The 12,789-nt window shown below is 55.0% G+C and overlaps 3 protein-coding genes across 3 annotated transcripts; all 3 read right to left on the bottom strand.

The window, feature by feature from the left end:
* TGME49_246220 (hypothetical protein) lies at positions 1 to 3,812 on the bottom strand (the record flags this gene model as incomplete). The annotated part of the gene is made up of 4 exons (XM_018780777.1): positions 1 to 1,423; positions 1,807 to 2,314; positions 2,700 to 2,931; positions 3,537 to 3,812. The coding sequence occupies 4 exons, from the start codon at positions 3,810 to 3,812 to the stop codon at positions 1 to 3; spliced, it is 2,439 nt and encodes an 812-aa protein (XP_018634915.1).
* A 96-nt stretch (positions 3,813 to 3,908) lies between these two features.
* On the bottom strand, positions 3,909 to 5,967 carry TGME49_246230 (hypothetical protein). The gene is made up of 2 exons (XM_018780778.1): positions 4,947 to 5,967; positions 3,909 to 4,653 (listed from the first exon to the last, which is right to left on the bottom strand). Exons 1-2 carry the CDS (start codon positions 5,134 to 5,136, stop codon positions 4,493 to 4,495), a joined length of 351 nt encoding a protein of 116 aa, XP_018634916.1. The 5' UTR covers positions 5,137 to 5,967; the 3' UTR covers positions 3,909 to 4,492.
* A 1,280-nt stretch (positions 5,968 to 7,247) lies between these two features.
* TGME49_246330 (CRAL/TRIO domain-containing protein) lies at positions 7,248 to 12,688 on the bottom strand. The gene is made up of 5 exons (XM_002366990.2): positions 11,121 to 12,688; positions 10,663 to 10,845; positions 9,967 to 10,222; positions 9,147 to 9,251; positions 7,248 to 8,374 (listed from the first exon to the last, which is right to left on the bottom strand). Exons 1-5 carry the CDS (start codon positions 11,426 to 11,428, stop codon positions 7,925 to 7,927), a joined length of 1,302 nt encoding a protein of 433 aa, XP_002367031.1. The 5' UTR covers positions 11,429 to 12,688; the 3' UTR covers positions 7,248 to 7,924.
* Between the last annotated feature and the right edge of the window lie 101 nt (positions 12,689 to 12,789).

Raw genomic sequence — 12,789 nt, forward strand, 5'->3', positions numbered from 1 at the left:
CTAATGCACAGAAGGACCCTGAGACAGGACAGAAGGAGAAGGCGGAGACGGAGGAGAAGGAGAGGGAGGGGAGCCAGAAGGAGAGGGAGAAGGTGAGGGAGAAGGAGATGGAGAAGGTGAGGGAGGGGAGCCAGAAGGAGATGGAGAAGGTGAGGGAGGGGAGCCAGAAGGAGAGGGAGAAGGAGATGGAGAAGGTGAGGGAGGGGAGCCAGGAGATGGAGAAGCAGATGGAGAAGGTGAGGGAGGGGAGCGAGAAGGAGAAGGAGGACGAGAAGGAGGAGGAGACGCTGCCTTGGGCGTGCGTGTTTGAGGACTTTTAGTGTTTCTTTCGGCAGGTGGATTGTGTTTTGCTTTCCTTGTTTGTGTCGCCTTCGGAGCGCCAGCCGCAGATCCTCGATTAGCTGTGTCGTCTGATGTCGTTTTCCTGACGTTCTCTGCGTCGCCACCAGCGTGCTTTCCTCCCTCCTTGTCTGTGAACGAGCCGGGAATCGCCTGCTTCTCAGCGGACTTCCGACGAGGCTGCTCCTTCTCCTCTGGTTGAGTCTTCCTGTCGCGTCCCGTCTCCGCCTTCTTCTCCTCTGGCGTCTTGGGCGTCTCTGCCGGTTTCGATTCCACCACAGGCTGACCCGCGTTTTCCGCTACCGCCTCGCCTCTCTCCGCTTCGTCAGATTCGCCCTCATTCTCCTCGTCGACGTCTCCATAGTCTTCCTCCCAGTTGCCCCAGTACAGACCCCCCCCCACGCGTTTCTCGGCGCCGCCGACGTTTCCCGGTCCCTCCTCTTCGTCGTCGTGCGCAGCTGCAAATGCACCTTCTCCTCGACGGTTGCGCTCCTCTGCCTTCCCCTTCCCCTCTGTTCTCTCCTCTCGAAGTTTCTGCACAAGATTCTCCCAGGAGTTCTCGTCGTCTCCCGCCACTCGGCCCATCAAGCCAAAGAGCGTGGGGGCGCTCTGAGCGAGTCGATTCGCTATCGATCCTTCGCCTGTCGCACGGGGCTTCCTCCCATGGTCAGAGGAAGCTTCTGAATCAACGGCGTCGGGCGAACGCTTCTTCTTCTGCACTGGAGTTCCACGCTCTTCTGTGTTTTCCGACAAAGAAGCGCGCGGGTCCACGACACGCACGACTCCGTCGGATTCGTCGTCGCCTGGAAAGCCGCCTGACGATGACCACAGGCCTCCCGCGGAGGCGAAGGGAGACGAGCTGTCCGAGGCGATGACTTGTCGTCTGACGATAATCACCCCACGGCCGCCCAGAGAGCCCATCAGTGACAGCGGACTGAAGCCGCCAAAGGGCGACCCCAGAGACGGAAACAGACGCTGCAGGAAGGTGCTTTCTTCTTCGGCTTTCTCGCGCAGTCGCTTCTTCCGCTCCTCCCATTTCTCCAGCACAGACACCGCCCAGAGCCGCCCGAGCGACGGCTTGCCTCTGAACGAAGAAAGACAGCAGACGCGGCGCGGAGTCACGGCGAGAAGAAGGAGAGCAGAAGAACAGAGGAACAGAGGGAGAGGTCACGGGTGCGAAGCAGAGGGTTGTAAGACGCAGAACAGAAGAGACACAAGAGAAAAAGGGAACATGAGAGGCGACCATGCTTCGAAGTCGCAGCTGGAGAGGAAGCGACAGAGATTCTCGCGGCAGCCTGCAAGCATGAAGAGGGGGGCAGCAGCACGTCACAAGAAGCCGTTCTACAAAAACCGGTGGCAAGACCGAGAGCAGAGAGGGGCTGACAGGGGAATCTTTTCCTTAAATAATACAGTCGAAGGAAGCAGACACCTGCAAACCCTCGATAAGACTTTCAGTGAGACTCTTGCCTTCTTCCGAGTTCGACGAGAGTCGCTTCGAAAGCCACTTTGTCCCCAGGGACGAGTTGCGCGACTTTTTCGTTCAGATCTTCACTGAAGGCGAACGCGAGGTCAGCTCCGTCTCCCCGCATCCCTCGATTTTCTTCGTCAAGAGCAAGGAGGTCGTCCTCCTCTTGTCGCGCGTCCGCTTTCCTCTTCTCTCCAGCCTCTCCGGCTTCGTCCTCCATCAAGAGGGAAGCCAAAGTCGAGTCACCTCCTCGCTCCGCAGAGCTCCAGCTCCCGTCGCGGCTTCCCAAGCTTCCGCGGCCTTCAGCGGTCATCGTTGGATACATCACGAGAAAGAGGAAGTTCGAGCTGAAGGTCCCCTCCTTGACTTGCTTCACGAGACCCTCCCACTTGACGGTTTTGCCCAGGAAGTGCTCGCGGAAGTTCCCTGCAGCCTGCAGTGGATTGCCCAGCTGACTCTTCTGTCCGCACTCCCGGTAGAAGTCCTGCCAGGAGGAAGAGACCATGGGCCCTGGACGAGAGACAGAAGCCGCACGACACACAGAGCACAGACAGCAACCGAGAATGAGCCTGTGCGGGGTGAGGAGACAGTCGGAACGAGGGGACGAGAGAAGACGCACACTCCGAGCACAGCCTCCGTCGCAGGAAGAGCTGGAACTCGGATCTCAAAGGAAAGACCGTGACCGCGTAGGGCGAAAGAAACACACGAGAGCTGAGCGAGAGGGAGGTTTTCGAGTAGGCGACCTAAAACAGAGAGGGGGAAGGGGGAGGGGAAGGGGGGAGGGGAGGGGGAAAGCGCGGAGCTGAAGGTGATAAGAAAAGTAAGACATGGTGCACAGAAGAGAAATCGAGAGGCGAGAGTAAAAAGGAGAAGAGGCGAGTCCGTCGCTTCTTACCTTTCGGGATGACATCTAAGGCGGTGCCGAGCCATCCCGCACGCAAGACGTAGAAGAGAAGAATAAGAAACAGAATGACGAAGAACAGCAGAAAATAGCGACGAGACAGAACCACCGCACAGCTCCCGCACTTGACGGTAACGACCTCGTCCCGGAGAGAAGTAATGGGGATGTGGATCCGAGAGTGGCGATGAATCAGATTTCTGCATGACGGGCAGGTATGAACTGCATCCTAAAAAAGATGGAGACAAGAAATCGACGCAAGTGTCACGGACACCAAAGCAACTTGCCGCTGCAGTTCTCTCCAGCGAAACACAAGGAACTTCTGGAGAAAAAAGAGACGACGGAGGGTCGAAAAAACGGGGACGAAACACGAAAAACAGATCGGTCTATGGCGCTGCGTGCACGAACCTCGCCTGTTTCGCTTCCCAGGTCTCTGCGCGCTTCCGAACTGGGTCGGGTGTCTGCACAGACGTCCTCTGTAACTCGACTTGGTGTCTCTCTCCCCTCTTTCCTCTCCCCTTCGCTTCCTCAGTGTACGCAGATTCGCAACAGAGAAACGGAGACGCTCACCCCTCAGAGCATCTCACGTTGTTTCTCCTCGCGGAGGCTCTGTCGCTGCCTGACTGTGGGTCGGAAACGCGCGTACGAGCGGGCAGTCGGAACCGTGACGCGCCCTGTAGGTTCCCCTCCATCCAGCGTTCCTGTGTTTCATCTTCGCCTTCTTTTTTCGAGGGCTCGCTGTCTTCTCTCGTTCGCAGCCTTCGTCTCGCCTCCCTCCTCGGCTGCTCCATCCCTCCCATGGACGCACCCTTCTTCTTCTTCTTCCGAGCTTACCTTGAGGCCTAGCCAGAGGAAAGGAACGAGGCAGAAGGCGTACCAGCCGAGCAGCAGAGCCGTGACGAGACAGATCGTGACTCCGAGACAAGAGTGCCTGTAGGAGATGGTCGTCGTGATGGCTTTGTGGCAGTGAGGACAGGAAGTGGTGACTGGGGCATCTCCGAAAGACGCCGCCCCCCGCTTCGCCCCTCCGTGGTCCTTCGAGGAAGGCAGGTCTGGCACAGAGGCAGGCACCGGCGTGCGGGTCACGTGGATTGGCCATCCATGCGGCATTTTGGAGTGGCAAACGTGGACGGAGAGAGTTGGGGACGGTCGCAAGCAGGGCAACGACCAAGGTGAGGAACGGAGACAAACACAAGGGGACTGTATCGGCGGAGATGCAGCGAGTAGAAGACTTGCAGCGCGGACAGCTCGAGAAAAGAGAGGCGTCCGTGAGAAGATGCAGAAGTCGCAGCTAGTGAAGAAATGCGTCGAAAGCGTCTCCAACGACGCAGGGAAGACTGAGACGAACGTGTCTAAAAGATGATTCAGCGTTCTTCGGAAAGGAACTCCCGAAGAGGGCCAGACACAGACATTGCGACGGACCGCGCATAGCCAAGCGGGAGGCGCTGGAGGTCAAAAAGAGAAAAACGTCATCCAAGTGTCTCTCTTTTGATGGGGGTTCGTGCATAGTTGCGTGCCGATTCCGGGAGTCTCCAGGCAAGTGCTTGTGAAACGAAATGTGCACAAGCACCCCTGCCGACGCCGAAAAAAGCAGGGCGCGGCGTACGGGTGTCTGCCGATCCTTAATTCCCGGAAAAGCTCAAGTCGGTAGCTCGAACACTTTGGCATCCATGAACAGGGACCGTGGGCGGAAGAAAACCGGAGACAAGCGCACGTGTGATGCGACCTAACAGCCTGAAAGTTAGGTAGGGCTTTGAGGCTGTGGAGGCGAGGAAGGAAATCCTACTATGTCAGGGAAGGGCGGCGACTGACAGAAACGGAACTATCAAGGCAAGAAGTCGATAACTATATTGCACGCGTAACCGTTTCGCCGAGTCCTGTGTCTTCAGTGGGGCACCTCCGCGCTCGCATGCTGCAGTTTTCTTGTGTGGCACAGCGTGCCTCCTCGAGCCTGAACAAGAGACAGACACGACGTAGAGCGTGCCCCACTCAAAATGAGGGAAACGGTTTAGCGAAATGCTTTGAATAGCTGAGAAGGGATTCCGCGTGGTGCCTCTCGCAGCCGAAAAAAAAGACCATCGAGGGAGAAACAGCAGCGAGCGTGACCGACGTCAGGCGCCGACCGACACGAGTCAGAACGGGGAAAGCAGTACGCTTGTGGAGGTGTGATTCCGCGGGTTTCCTTGCGAGGAAGCAACTAAAAAAACGACTGAGGGCGAGAACGCGAAAGCGTAAAGAACTCACCAAAGTCGAGGGCGGAAAGAGTTGCAAGGGACCGGCTGCATGCGCAGTTTCCACCGTGAACGACGGCTAGAGCCAACGCGCCGCCAGGCCAACGAAAAAGCTGGCAGCGGGTAAGCGGGGGAAACTGTCCGTTTTCCTGGTGAAACATGCTTGAAAGACTCGAGACTATCCTCATCATTGGCCTCGACATCTTCTTTCCGCCGGAACGGACCTAAGCCACATAGAAACGCCAATGACAAGTGCAAGAAACGCACCGGCACGGAAGATCGGCTTCCTCGTCGTGTGGCACTGGCAAGGTGGATGTACACCGGAGAAAAGGCGTCGCGGGCTGACGCTGCTCTCCGTCGCTGTGCCGCACATCCCAAGAGAAGCGGGAAGCCTTGGAGATTATATCTTCGACTTCATGCAGGGACTGTCACTTCTGAGGTTTCGCCGCTCGCGAGAGAACCGTCCTCAAGCCCTGAAAGATACGGTGATATCAGCGCTAGTCTCACTTAGAATAAGATGTGCCTCATCCACCGCACCAGGTCGAACGCGGCCGACACAACCCCTAGAAAGCCTTAGAGATCGTATTTCTCCTCTGCGTCCGTCCACATGAACTGAACTTCCTCTTGATCCTCTTCCGGAGACGACGTGTGGTGCCGCACGGCGTGTGTCCGATGCGACCTGGCGTCCCGGTGCGGAAGTAGCACTCCTGAAAACTCGCATTTGATGAGTAGGTTGCCGGCTGCAGCCTGTGGTGTCTGAGGGGAAGCAAGCAGTGCCGCACTCAGTGTCTTTGCATTGTGGGTAGCGGGGGGTCTTTCGGGGTCACATGTGCTCCGGTACGTGGTTGTGGAGTCTCTATGCAACCTGCTGAGAACCCGTCGGCAAACGACGATGCCAGAAACGCAGAAGGTGAGAGTCTGTCTAACGACTCCGGACCAGACAACTTTTTGGTTAGCTGCATAAAAAATGTCTCGTTCCGAGGATATGGTCGTGCACTAATACCGGCGCTGCGTAGTGGCAGCAGGTGTAGCACAGTGAAGAGTGCCCCACTACGTACTCAGTTATCGCAACATGCAAGAACTGTAGAAGCGAAAACTCAGCTGTTCGTGATGAAACGCATTCACGAAGACATTCTTCAGCCGTGCGCTGCTGGAGAATTGACCTCAAAGGCACTGCGTCGGGATAATCACCCTCGAGGCTCTTTGCCTACGCGACCATTTTCCCCACGTGTCAAGGAACACGATTCGGTCAAAAGCCCCTTCATTCAGCATTTTCAAATCCACACGCGATATTGACGTGCCTTCCTCATCAGCAACGAATGCGCACGTTACGTCTGGCATCGGATAGAGCAAACAACCACCTTCAGATGACGGCACTGCTTGAATCCCTGGCAGGGCGGACACAGTTTCTCCGAGGCGAGAACCGAAGACTGCTTCGGTAGAACCGTTATGTGGCGCAAACAGCTTCATGCGTGGTTCGTACTTGATATACTTCAGCTCGCTCTGTGGTCTACAGCAATCGAAAGCTTCGAGAGCGTTGCGATTCTGTCACCGGCCAGAAGACGGGTGCGGTAGTTGGCTGCTGCTGTCCAGCAGACCATTGTGCGAACGCGTCCATTGGAGGTTTAACATGAGTCGACGAAATCACCACGGTGCAACTTGAACTCTAGCGAATGTTCACATTTGCACGAGACTGACAACGCGTATGCTGTTTTTCATGGTTTATCGGCGCCAACAGTGAGTGGTGCACCCGTCGGTGCCTTCGGAGCTTCCACTGTAGAGATGGTCTCCGACGCTTTTCTCACTGTCTTGCGATTGCAATTTTCAGTACCAAAGAATGAAAAGGAAGTACCACATTTACACCAGTGGAGGAGGTTCTGCACGCCTTGCTGTTCCCACGAAAGGGTGTGACAGCCGTGTGTCAGCCACCCGCCGAATTCGCCTGATGCTAGCACAGCTGAGAGCCGACAAGAGTCTCACCGATCCCTTTGTCTTGCTGCAACGGCCGGACGCGTGCCAAAGTGAGGAAGCAGACCTTCCTTGAACTCCTTGACTCTGTTGACTTCTCGAATTCTTCTCGATGGTGCACACATGCACAAAAGGAGGAAGATAAGGTCGCATCTTCTCTTCCCGTTCACAGCTGAGTTGACACTTGCCTCATCGACTGCCTTGGCGGAAAAACTTCGTGGATGCAGCGGGACGTCTGACGTCTCTCGTGCGCGTTCACAGGTTCGAAAATCTTTCGCCTCTGTTTCGTGTGGGAAAAAAGAAAGGTGGAAAAAAACGAGAGGGTTTTAGTGTGACGTAAGCGTCTCTCAGTAGCTACCTGCGTGCTTGTTCGAAGACCGTGTCGATTCCTTATGAAGGTGTGCAACGCTTGTCCCGCTCCTTGACACCACCGGAGGCGTTGCGCGTGGCCAGAGCACCGCTCTGTCCTACATGATTCGTCCGTTTTAACTAAGTGGAAAGAACGGATAAAAAAGTGCACAAACGCTCGCGTGTTGAGAGTGACACGCAAGACAAAAGGCATGATCGAGTCGGAATAATGCCCTGACGGTAGACAGAAGATACGATAGAGAGACAGCAGAGTGAAAGACGTACGGATACATCCCCAGCGTTCTCTTCGCCTCCCTCTCAAACGTCCTCCTTCCCTCACTCGACAAGTCGACATCCTCGTAGTGCATATGTCTCGTCATCCCTTCTTTATCCACCCTTGTGCCTTTGCCCCCTCTTTTTCTCCTTCACGTCTTATGACAAAGGCACCCGCCGATCTTCCACCTTTCCTGTGTTCTCCCTATTCGATACGTCACTCTCCCTTTCTTTGCTATCCTCTCCCACCTGCGGTTTCCCTCTACAACTGTCAAACCTTCCTTTAGTCTTTTCCACCCCTCTCTCTCTTTCTGTCTCTGTCTCTTTTTTTTTCTCTCTCTCTCCGTCGGTCCGTTATCGTCTCTTTCTCTGTCCCTCTGCCCCTCGGCTTGGTTTTCTGGTCTACCGCCCCGCCCCCGTAGACTGGGTGTCGGCCATGTGGCCGCCTTGTTCTTTTTTCAGAGCCTCTTGCAACATTCTCCTCTTTTCTTCGTCTTCGTTGAGGTCGGCGTTCGACTCCTCGTCTTCCTCGTCCTGAACGTCTTCTTCTCCCTCCTCTTTCTCGAGTAAAGTGTCTGAGTCTGCGGCGCCACTGCCGCCTTTCTTGTCGTCTTTCGCTGCGGCTCGCGCAGCTTCCACTGCTTCGTCGCCCTGCTTCCCAGCGGCCTGCGCCTCCTGAAAGGCCCGCGCCTCGACCATTCTCTGCTGCTGTGACTTCCCAATAAATTCTTCCTGCAAAAACTTCATGTAGCACTCAAACTGCTTCGCCTCTGCCGCCCAGTAGGCACTGTGGTCGTACACGCCGGTGGCCTGGCCACCAGGAATCCACGATTCGATGCAGTCCGCCGGAACCTGAAGGAACCAGCATGTGAGGAAAGAGAACATGGCAAAGGTCCTCAGCGAAAGGTGCACACTTACGAAGATAAAATACCAGCAACTGATGAGAAGACGGCTATCCATCGTGCAGAATGGAGACTCTCAATGAAAAGTGACGATCCACACAAGAACATAGGACCAGTTGTAGGAGAATAACGAGGCTCTCCGTCGAGTCTTCAAGCACGCATTTCTCAACGCAGATCTACTCAACCATGTGACTGCATCTCCTCCAGCTGGATACATGTGTGAAGAGCGTTCCGTCGCTCCCCCGTCATCACGGACAGAGCGGACAGCGCATGCAGTGGCCTACCAGATCCCTCCTGAACCTCTGTTCTAACAAACTATGTGGCTTCTATCGACCTTGTGCAGACTGCGAATCCTCGATTCAGAAAGCATCTCAAGCGTATTGCCCGTTCTCATCTACGTTGCTTGTGCCTTCATGCTTCTGGTCTGCTTTCCAGTCCCCCAGACCGTAGGACAGAGAGGAATGAAAAACACGGCGAACCACAGACAGAAGAAACAGGTGACGCAGAAGCTGCTGTCGACAGTCGGAACAGCGGGCGCAGTGCTCGTCAACGCTACAACAAATTACAATTTTTACTAGGTGCAGAAACCACATGCACACGGACTCGACGTAGGGTGTCTCCGAACACGCCTTTACAGATTAATCCAGAGTTGCCAAGATTGTTTCCAGGGACAGCAAGCAGCGCATGCAGGAACGCTAGAAGAAAACGTTTCGCGAACGTACCTGGTCAAAGAGAGGTTCTAGGGACTTCGGATCACTCGTCGAACAGTAGTGGATCTTGCTTGTTGTTCGATTTGGCAGAAACGGCTGCAGACAGTTCCAGAAAGTCTGGAAAATACCGCCGCAGGAAGCCAGGAAAAAACGAGGTTTGAAAGAGCAGGAAACGACTTTGAATCGTTTTCACTTCGACCTCTCTCAGGTCCTTCCTTCCCCTTTATACACCAGATGCGCAGTGAAACCTCCATCCGCCGCTGTGGAGCTCAGAACAGCGGAAGGGAGAAACTCGCGGCTTGAGGCATGGCGCCCAAAGCGACGCAAGCGCAGCTGTTCGCACGCGCAGACAAATCTGTTACGTGAAGAGGGAACAACTCGAGTGCAGGTTGCCTTAGAGCTTCTCCATGCAGAGATGTCATCACGCGCGGCTGTGTCGACTTGAATGAGCACTACGAAAGACATTTGAAGCCCAGAAGAAAGCGCTGCTTCAACGAACCAGGACTCATCCGTCCGGAGCAAAGCGCACGACACGGCGAGGACATAGGTCAGAGCATCGAGACACACAGGGCAGCTGCATATATCGAAGAAACTCGCCCTCGAGGTTTCTCCCAAACTACGGGACGATCAGAGGTGTACACGCCCACGTGGCGAACCATGTGGATTCTTGTTACCAGGCGTATAGTGAGAGCGAGAGGAAACTACTGCTCAGGTGTCAGTTTTTTGCCAGCACCGTCGCGTCCTGTATCACTGAACTCAGCCAATGAGTATTTGATTTGTCTTTCTGTCGCAGCGCATGCGTGCGAGGGAAAAAGTGAGAAACACGACGCACCGAAAAGTACCAGGGAGTGTCGATGACGAAGGCCGCCGCGAGGCGCTCAGGGTAGAAGTTCTGGAAGATGTCGACGAATCGAAGAGCGACGGCGAGGGGAGGTTGGTTGGCATTGGTGTAACCATTGTAGTCGACAATGAAAGTGATTCCACTGACGCCTTCCTGTCTCTTCATGGACTGCACAGCGCGCTCCAGCATGTACACCAGGAGTTTAATCGAGCTGTCTGCGTCGGCATTGGGTTGATTCTTTCCCGGTCTGCCGACATAGCACAGGACGAAAAGATGCTGCGTGCGTCCAACGAAGGCTCTGCGGCTCCACTTATTGCAAATACACTGCAGAAACTGAGATTCCTAAGACCTTCAAGCCCCCTTTATGGCTGCTTTTTCTCAAACGTGGAACTTTTTTTGGGTCCAAGGAAAGGCATGCCTCCGAGAAAGCAAGAGCAGAAGAAGTCGGAGCTCCAGGTGTGGCCCGAGTCTCCCGATGCCTTCTCAGAGACACAGGGAAGGGGAGTCGGCGAAGTCGAGCGGAAAAAGAGACAGCACTTTTAGCGAGGAAACCCGTCGGTTGTCTCCAACTCGAGGAACTTAAACGATAGAGAAAGAAACGTCCCCAGACGACCTTCACTCAGTTCAGAGAGTGAAGGGACACTGACGCGAAGCGTTCCCTCTGTGTGAGACATCTTGTCTGCGCACCTCATGTAGAGAATGGGGTGTCCGCTTTTGTCGTAGCCTCTGCGGTACATGATGCCCTCTTGGTTCGCCTGCATCACCTCCTTCGGCTTTACGCGCTCCGGCTTCGCCTCGCGTCGGAACTTGACGGTTTCCATCAACAGTGCGAAAGCCTTGGGCACATTCCACTCGCGGGCCCGAAGAAACCTGCGCGAAGCCCCCGGCAAAATCAGGTAAAACTCAACAGACACCGCAAAACACGGACTGGAGACCAGAGACCAAGAAACAAGAGACACACGAGCCACATGGCATTTGCAGAGAGAGAGACAAATATGTGGGCACCAGCGTTTGAAAACCTAGATATACACGTGGGCTTCGATACGTACAAATATGGATGTGTACTGGAATGCCCGCATCTGTCCTCACCTATGGAGAACTCTGTGGAGCTTCCTAGCTACGTCTAGGACACTGGCGTGGCCTACCTCTCGAGGTTGGAGTCGTCCATGATCCAGTTTACTTCGAAGCCTGTTAGCGGAGAAGCGAGATAGAGCTTCTGAGCTTCCTGGCCCTTCGACGCGTCGGCGCTGTTTGTCTTGCCAGAAGTTTCTTTCTTCTGGCGGTGTAACAGAAGCGCCTCCTGCTGCAGACGCACTCTGCGTTTCATCAGTATGATCTTGTGACGACGAGGAACGGGCAAAGCGGGGTCGCGGAAAGGAAAAATGCACAAGACCGGTGGCGGACCCACCACTGGGTCGCTCACAGCAGCGTCGGACGGCGCTGACGAAGCCATCTCGTAAACTGTCGAGTGAGTTCAGAGGGCGTGGAGTGAGAAAGGAAAGAAACAGGGAAAAGAAAAAGGAGGCGTCAGGGAAAAAAGAGACGGAAGACAAGTGACAGGAAAACACCGCTTCTCTGTGGCGGTAGAGAAGGGTGTAAGTGTCGCCGTGGAAAAGGAGCAGCAGCAGACAAAAATGACTGCAAGCAGGCGCCGGTGGATCTCCCGCTGATGCGCAGAGAGCAGGAAGAGGAGAGAAGGGCAGAGATGCGAGGGAAGGAATAACGAAAAAGTGGAAGAAAAAACCTCGGCCGACGCGTTTCGCACCGAAGAAAAAAGCGGGAACGGAAAACGTGGCGTTTTCCAGTGCCGCGGACAGGCTGTGGACGGTGGAGAACAAAAATCTCGAGTGTACAGACACACCGCCGCGGTGTCGACTGTCTCGTCCACTTGGGTTAGAGGAAGATGAGAGGGAAGGGAAGCGTACTTTAACGGAATCCGCAAACGAATCCAAGAAGCGAACCGGGCCAAAACAAAAGGAGAGGCGCCACAGTTCCGTAACAGAGGAGGCAAAACGGCTGCTAGAAACAGAGACACGTTATGAAGAAGCGAAGGCAGGAGCGAGGAAAAATGTGTAAAAAGGGGAGGGCAACCCAGACTAACACCGGGTCAAAAGTTTGATGGCGCTGCGGAGAGGGTTATAGAGATATCGAGAAGAAAAGAACTCAGCAGACAGCAATGGGTCGACCGCGCAAGTTCTCGACAGGAAAAAACGGTGGCGAAGAAAGGCACAAAGCAGCGAGAGTCTGATATCCGCGTGTTCGTCTGCTTTTCTTTGAACGAAACTTTCCGGAACGCGGCGGCAAAAATGTGAGACCCCCAGACAGCGTGGCACGAAGTCCTACAAGACCTTCCAGGGTCGCGCAGCTGCTTCCTCCAAAGCAACGCAGAGCGCGGTCCAGCCTACGGACTCTGAACTTTCTTTCTTGCTGCCTGAGTGTACGCCGCCTCTTCAAACGGAAAAAGCAAAAGCCGAAGGGAAGAATAATACCAAGCGCAGATGTCGCGTGGGCGGGACAGCGAGAAAGGCAACCACCAGATAATGGAGGGTGGAAACGCGTCGGAGGCAAGCGGATCGACCAAGTGCGACATGGAAACGGAAAAACACACTCTCAGTTTCGGTAAGAAACACAAAAGAAAGAGAGCGAGAACTAGGTTGTTGTCTGCACATCGGCTTCCCCCCTAGAAAACCACCAGACAGGGCGCTGCCGCGCGCACCGCTACCACAGAGAGCGCCCTTAATTGCGTTTTGCGCTGTGACACGCGGGGATCAGTTCGCGGCAATTCGGCTTTTGCGGGTTTTGCCCCCCCCCCCT

The sequence above is a fragment of the Toxoplasma gondii genome, chromosome XII (genome assembly GCF_000006565.2).
Source record: "Toxoplasma gondii ME49 chromosome XII, whole genome shotgun sequence".
NCBI classification, from domain to species: Eukaryota; Apicomplexa; class Conoidasida; order Eucoccidiorida; family Sarcocystidae; genus Toxoplasma; species Toxoplasma gondii.

What these genes read in the sequence shown, in the direction of transcription:
- TGME49_246230 (XM_018780778.1), bottom strand. Translation starts at nt 5,136, where the DNA reads ATGTCGAGGCCAATGATGAGGATAGTCTCGAGTCTTTCAAGCATGTTT. An exon ending in TCTTTCCGCCCTCGACTTTG is followed by an intron (nt 4,654 to 4,946) that starts GTGAGTTCTTTA and finishes TCTCTTGTTCAG; the next exon opens with GCTCGAGGAGGCACGCTGTG.
- TGME49_246330 (XM_002366990.2), bottom strand. Translation starts at nt 11,428, where the DNA reads ATGGCTTCGTCAGCGCCGTCCGACGCTGCTGTGAGCGACCCAGTGGTG. An exon ending in CACCCCATTCTCTACATGAG is followed by an intron (nt 10,223 to 10,662) that starts GTGCGCAGACAA and finishes CTATGTCGGCAG; the next exon opens with ACCGGGAAAGAATCAACCCA. An exon ending in ACACTCCCTGGTACTTTTCG is followed by an intron (nt 9,252 to 9,966) that starts GTGCGTCGTGTT and finishes GGTATTTTCCAG; the next exon opens with ACTTTCTGGAACTGTCTGCA.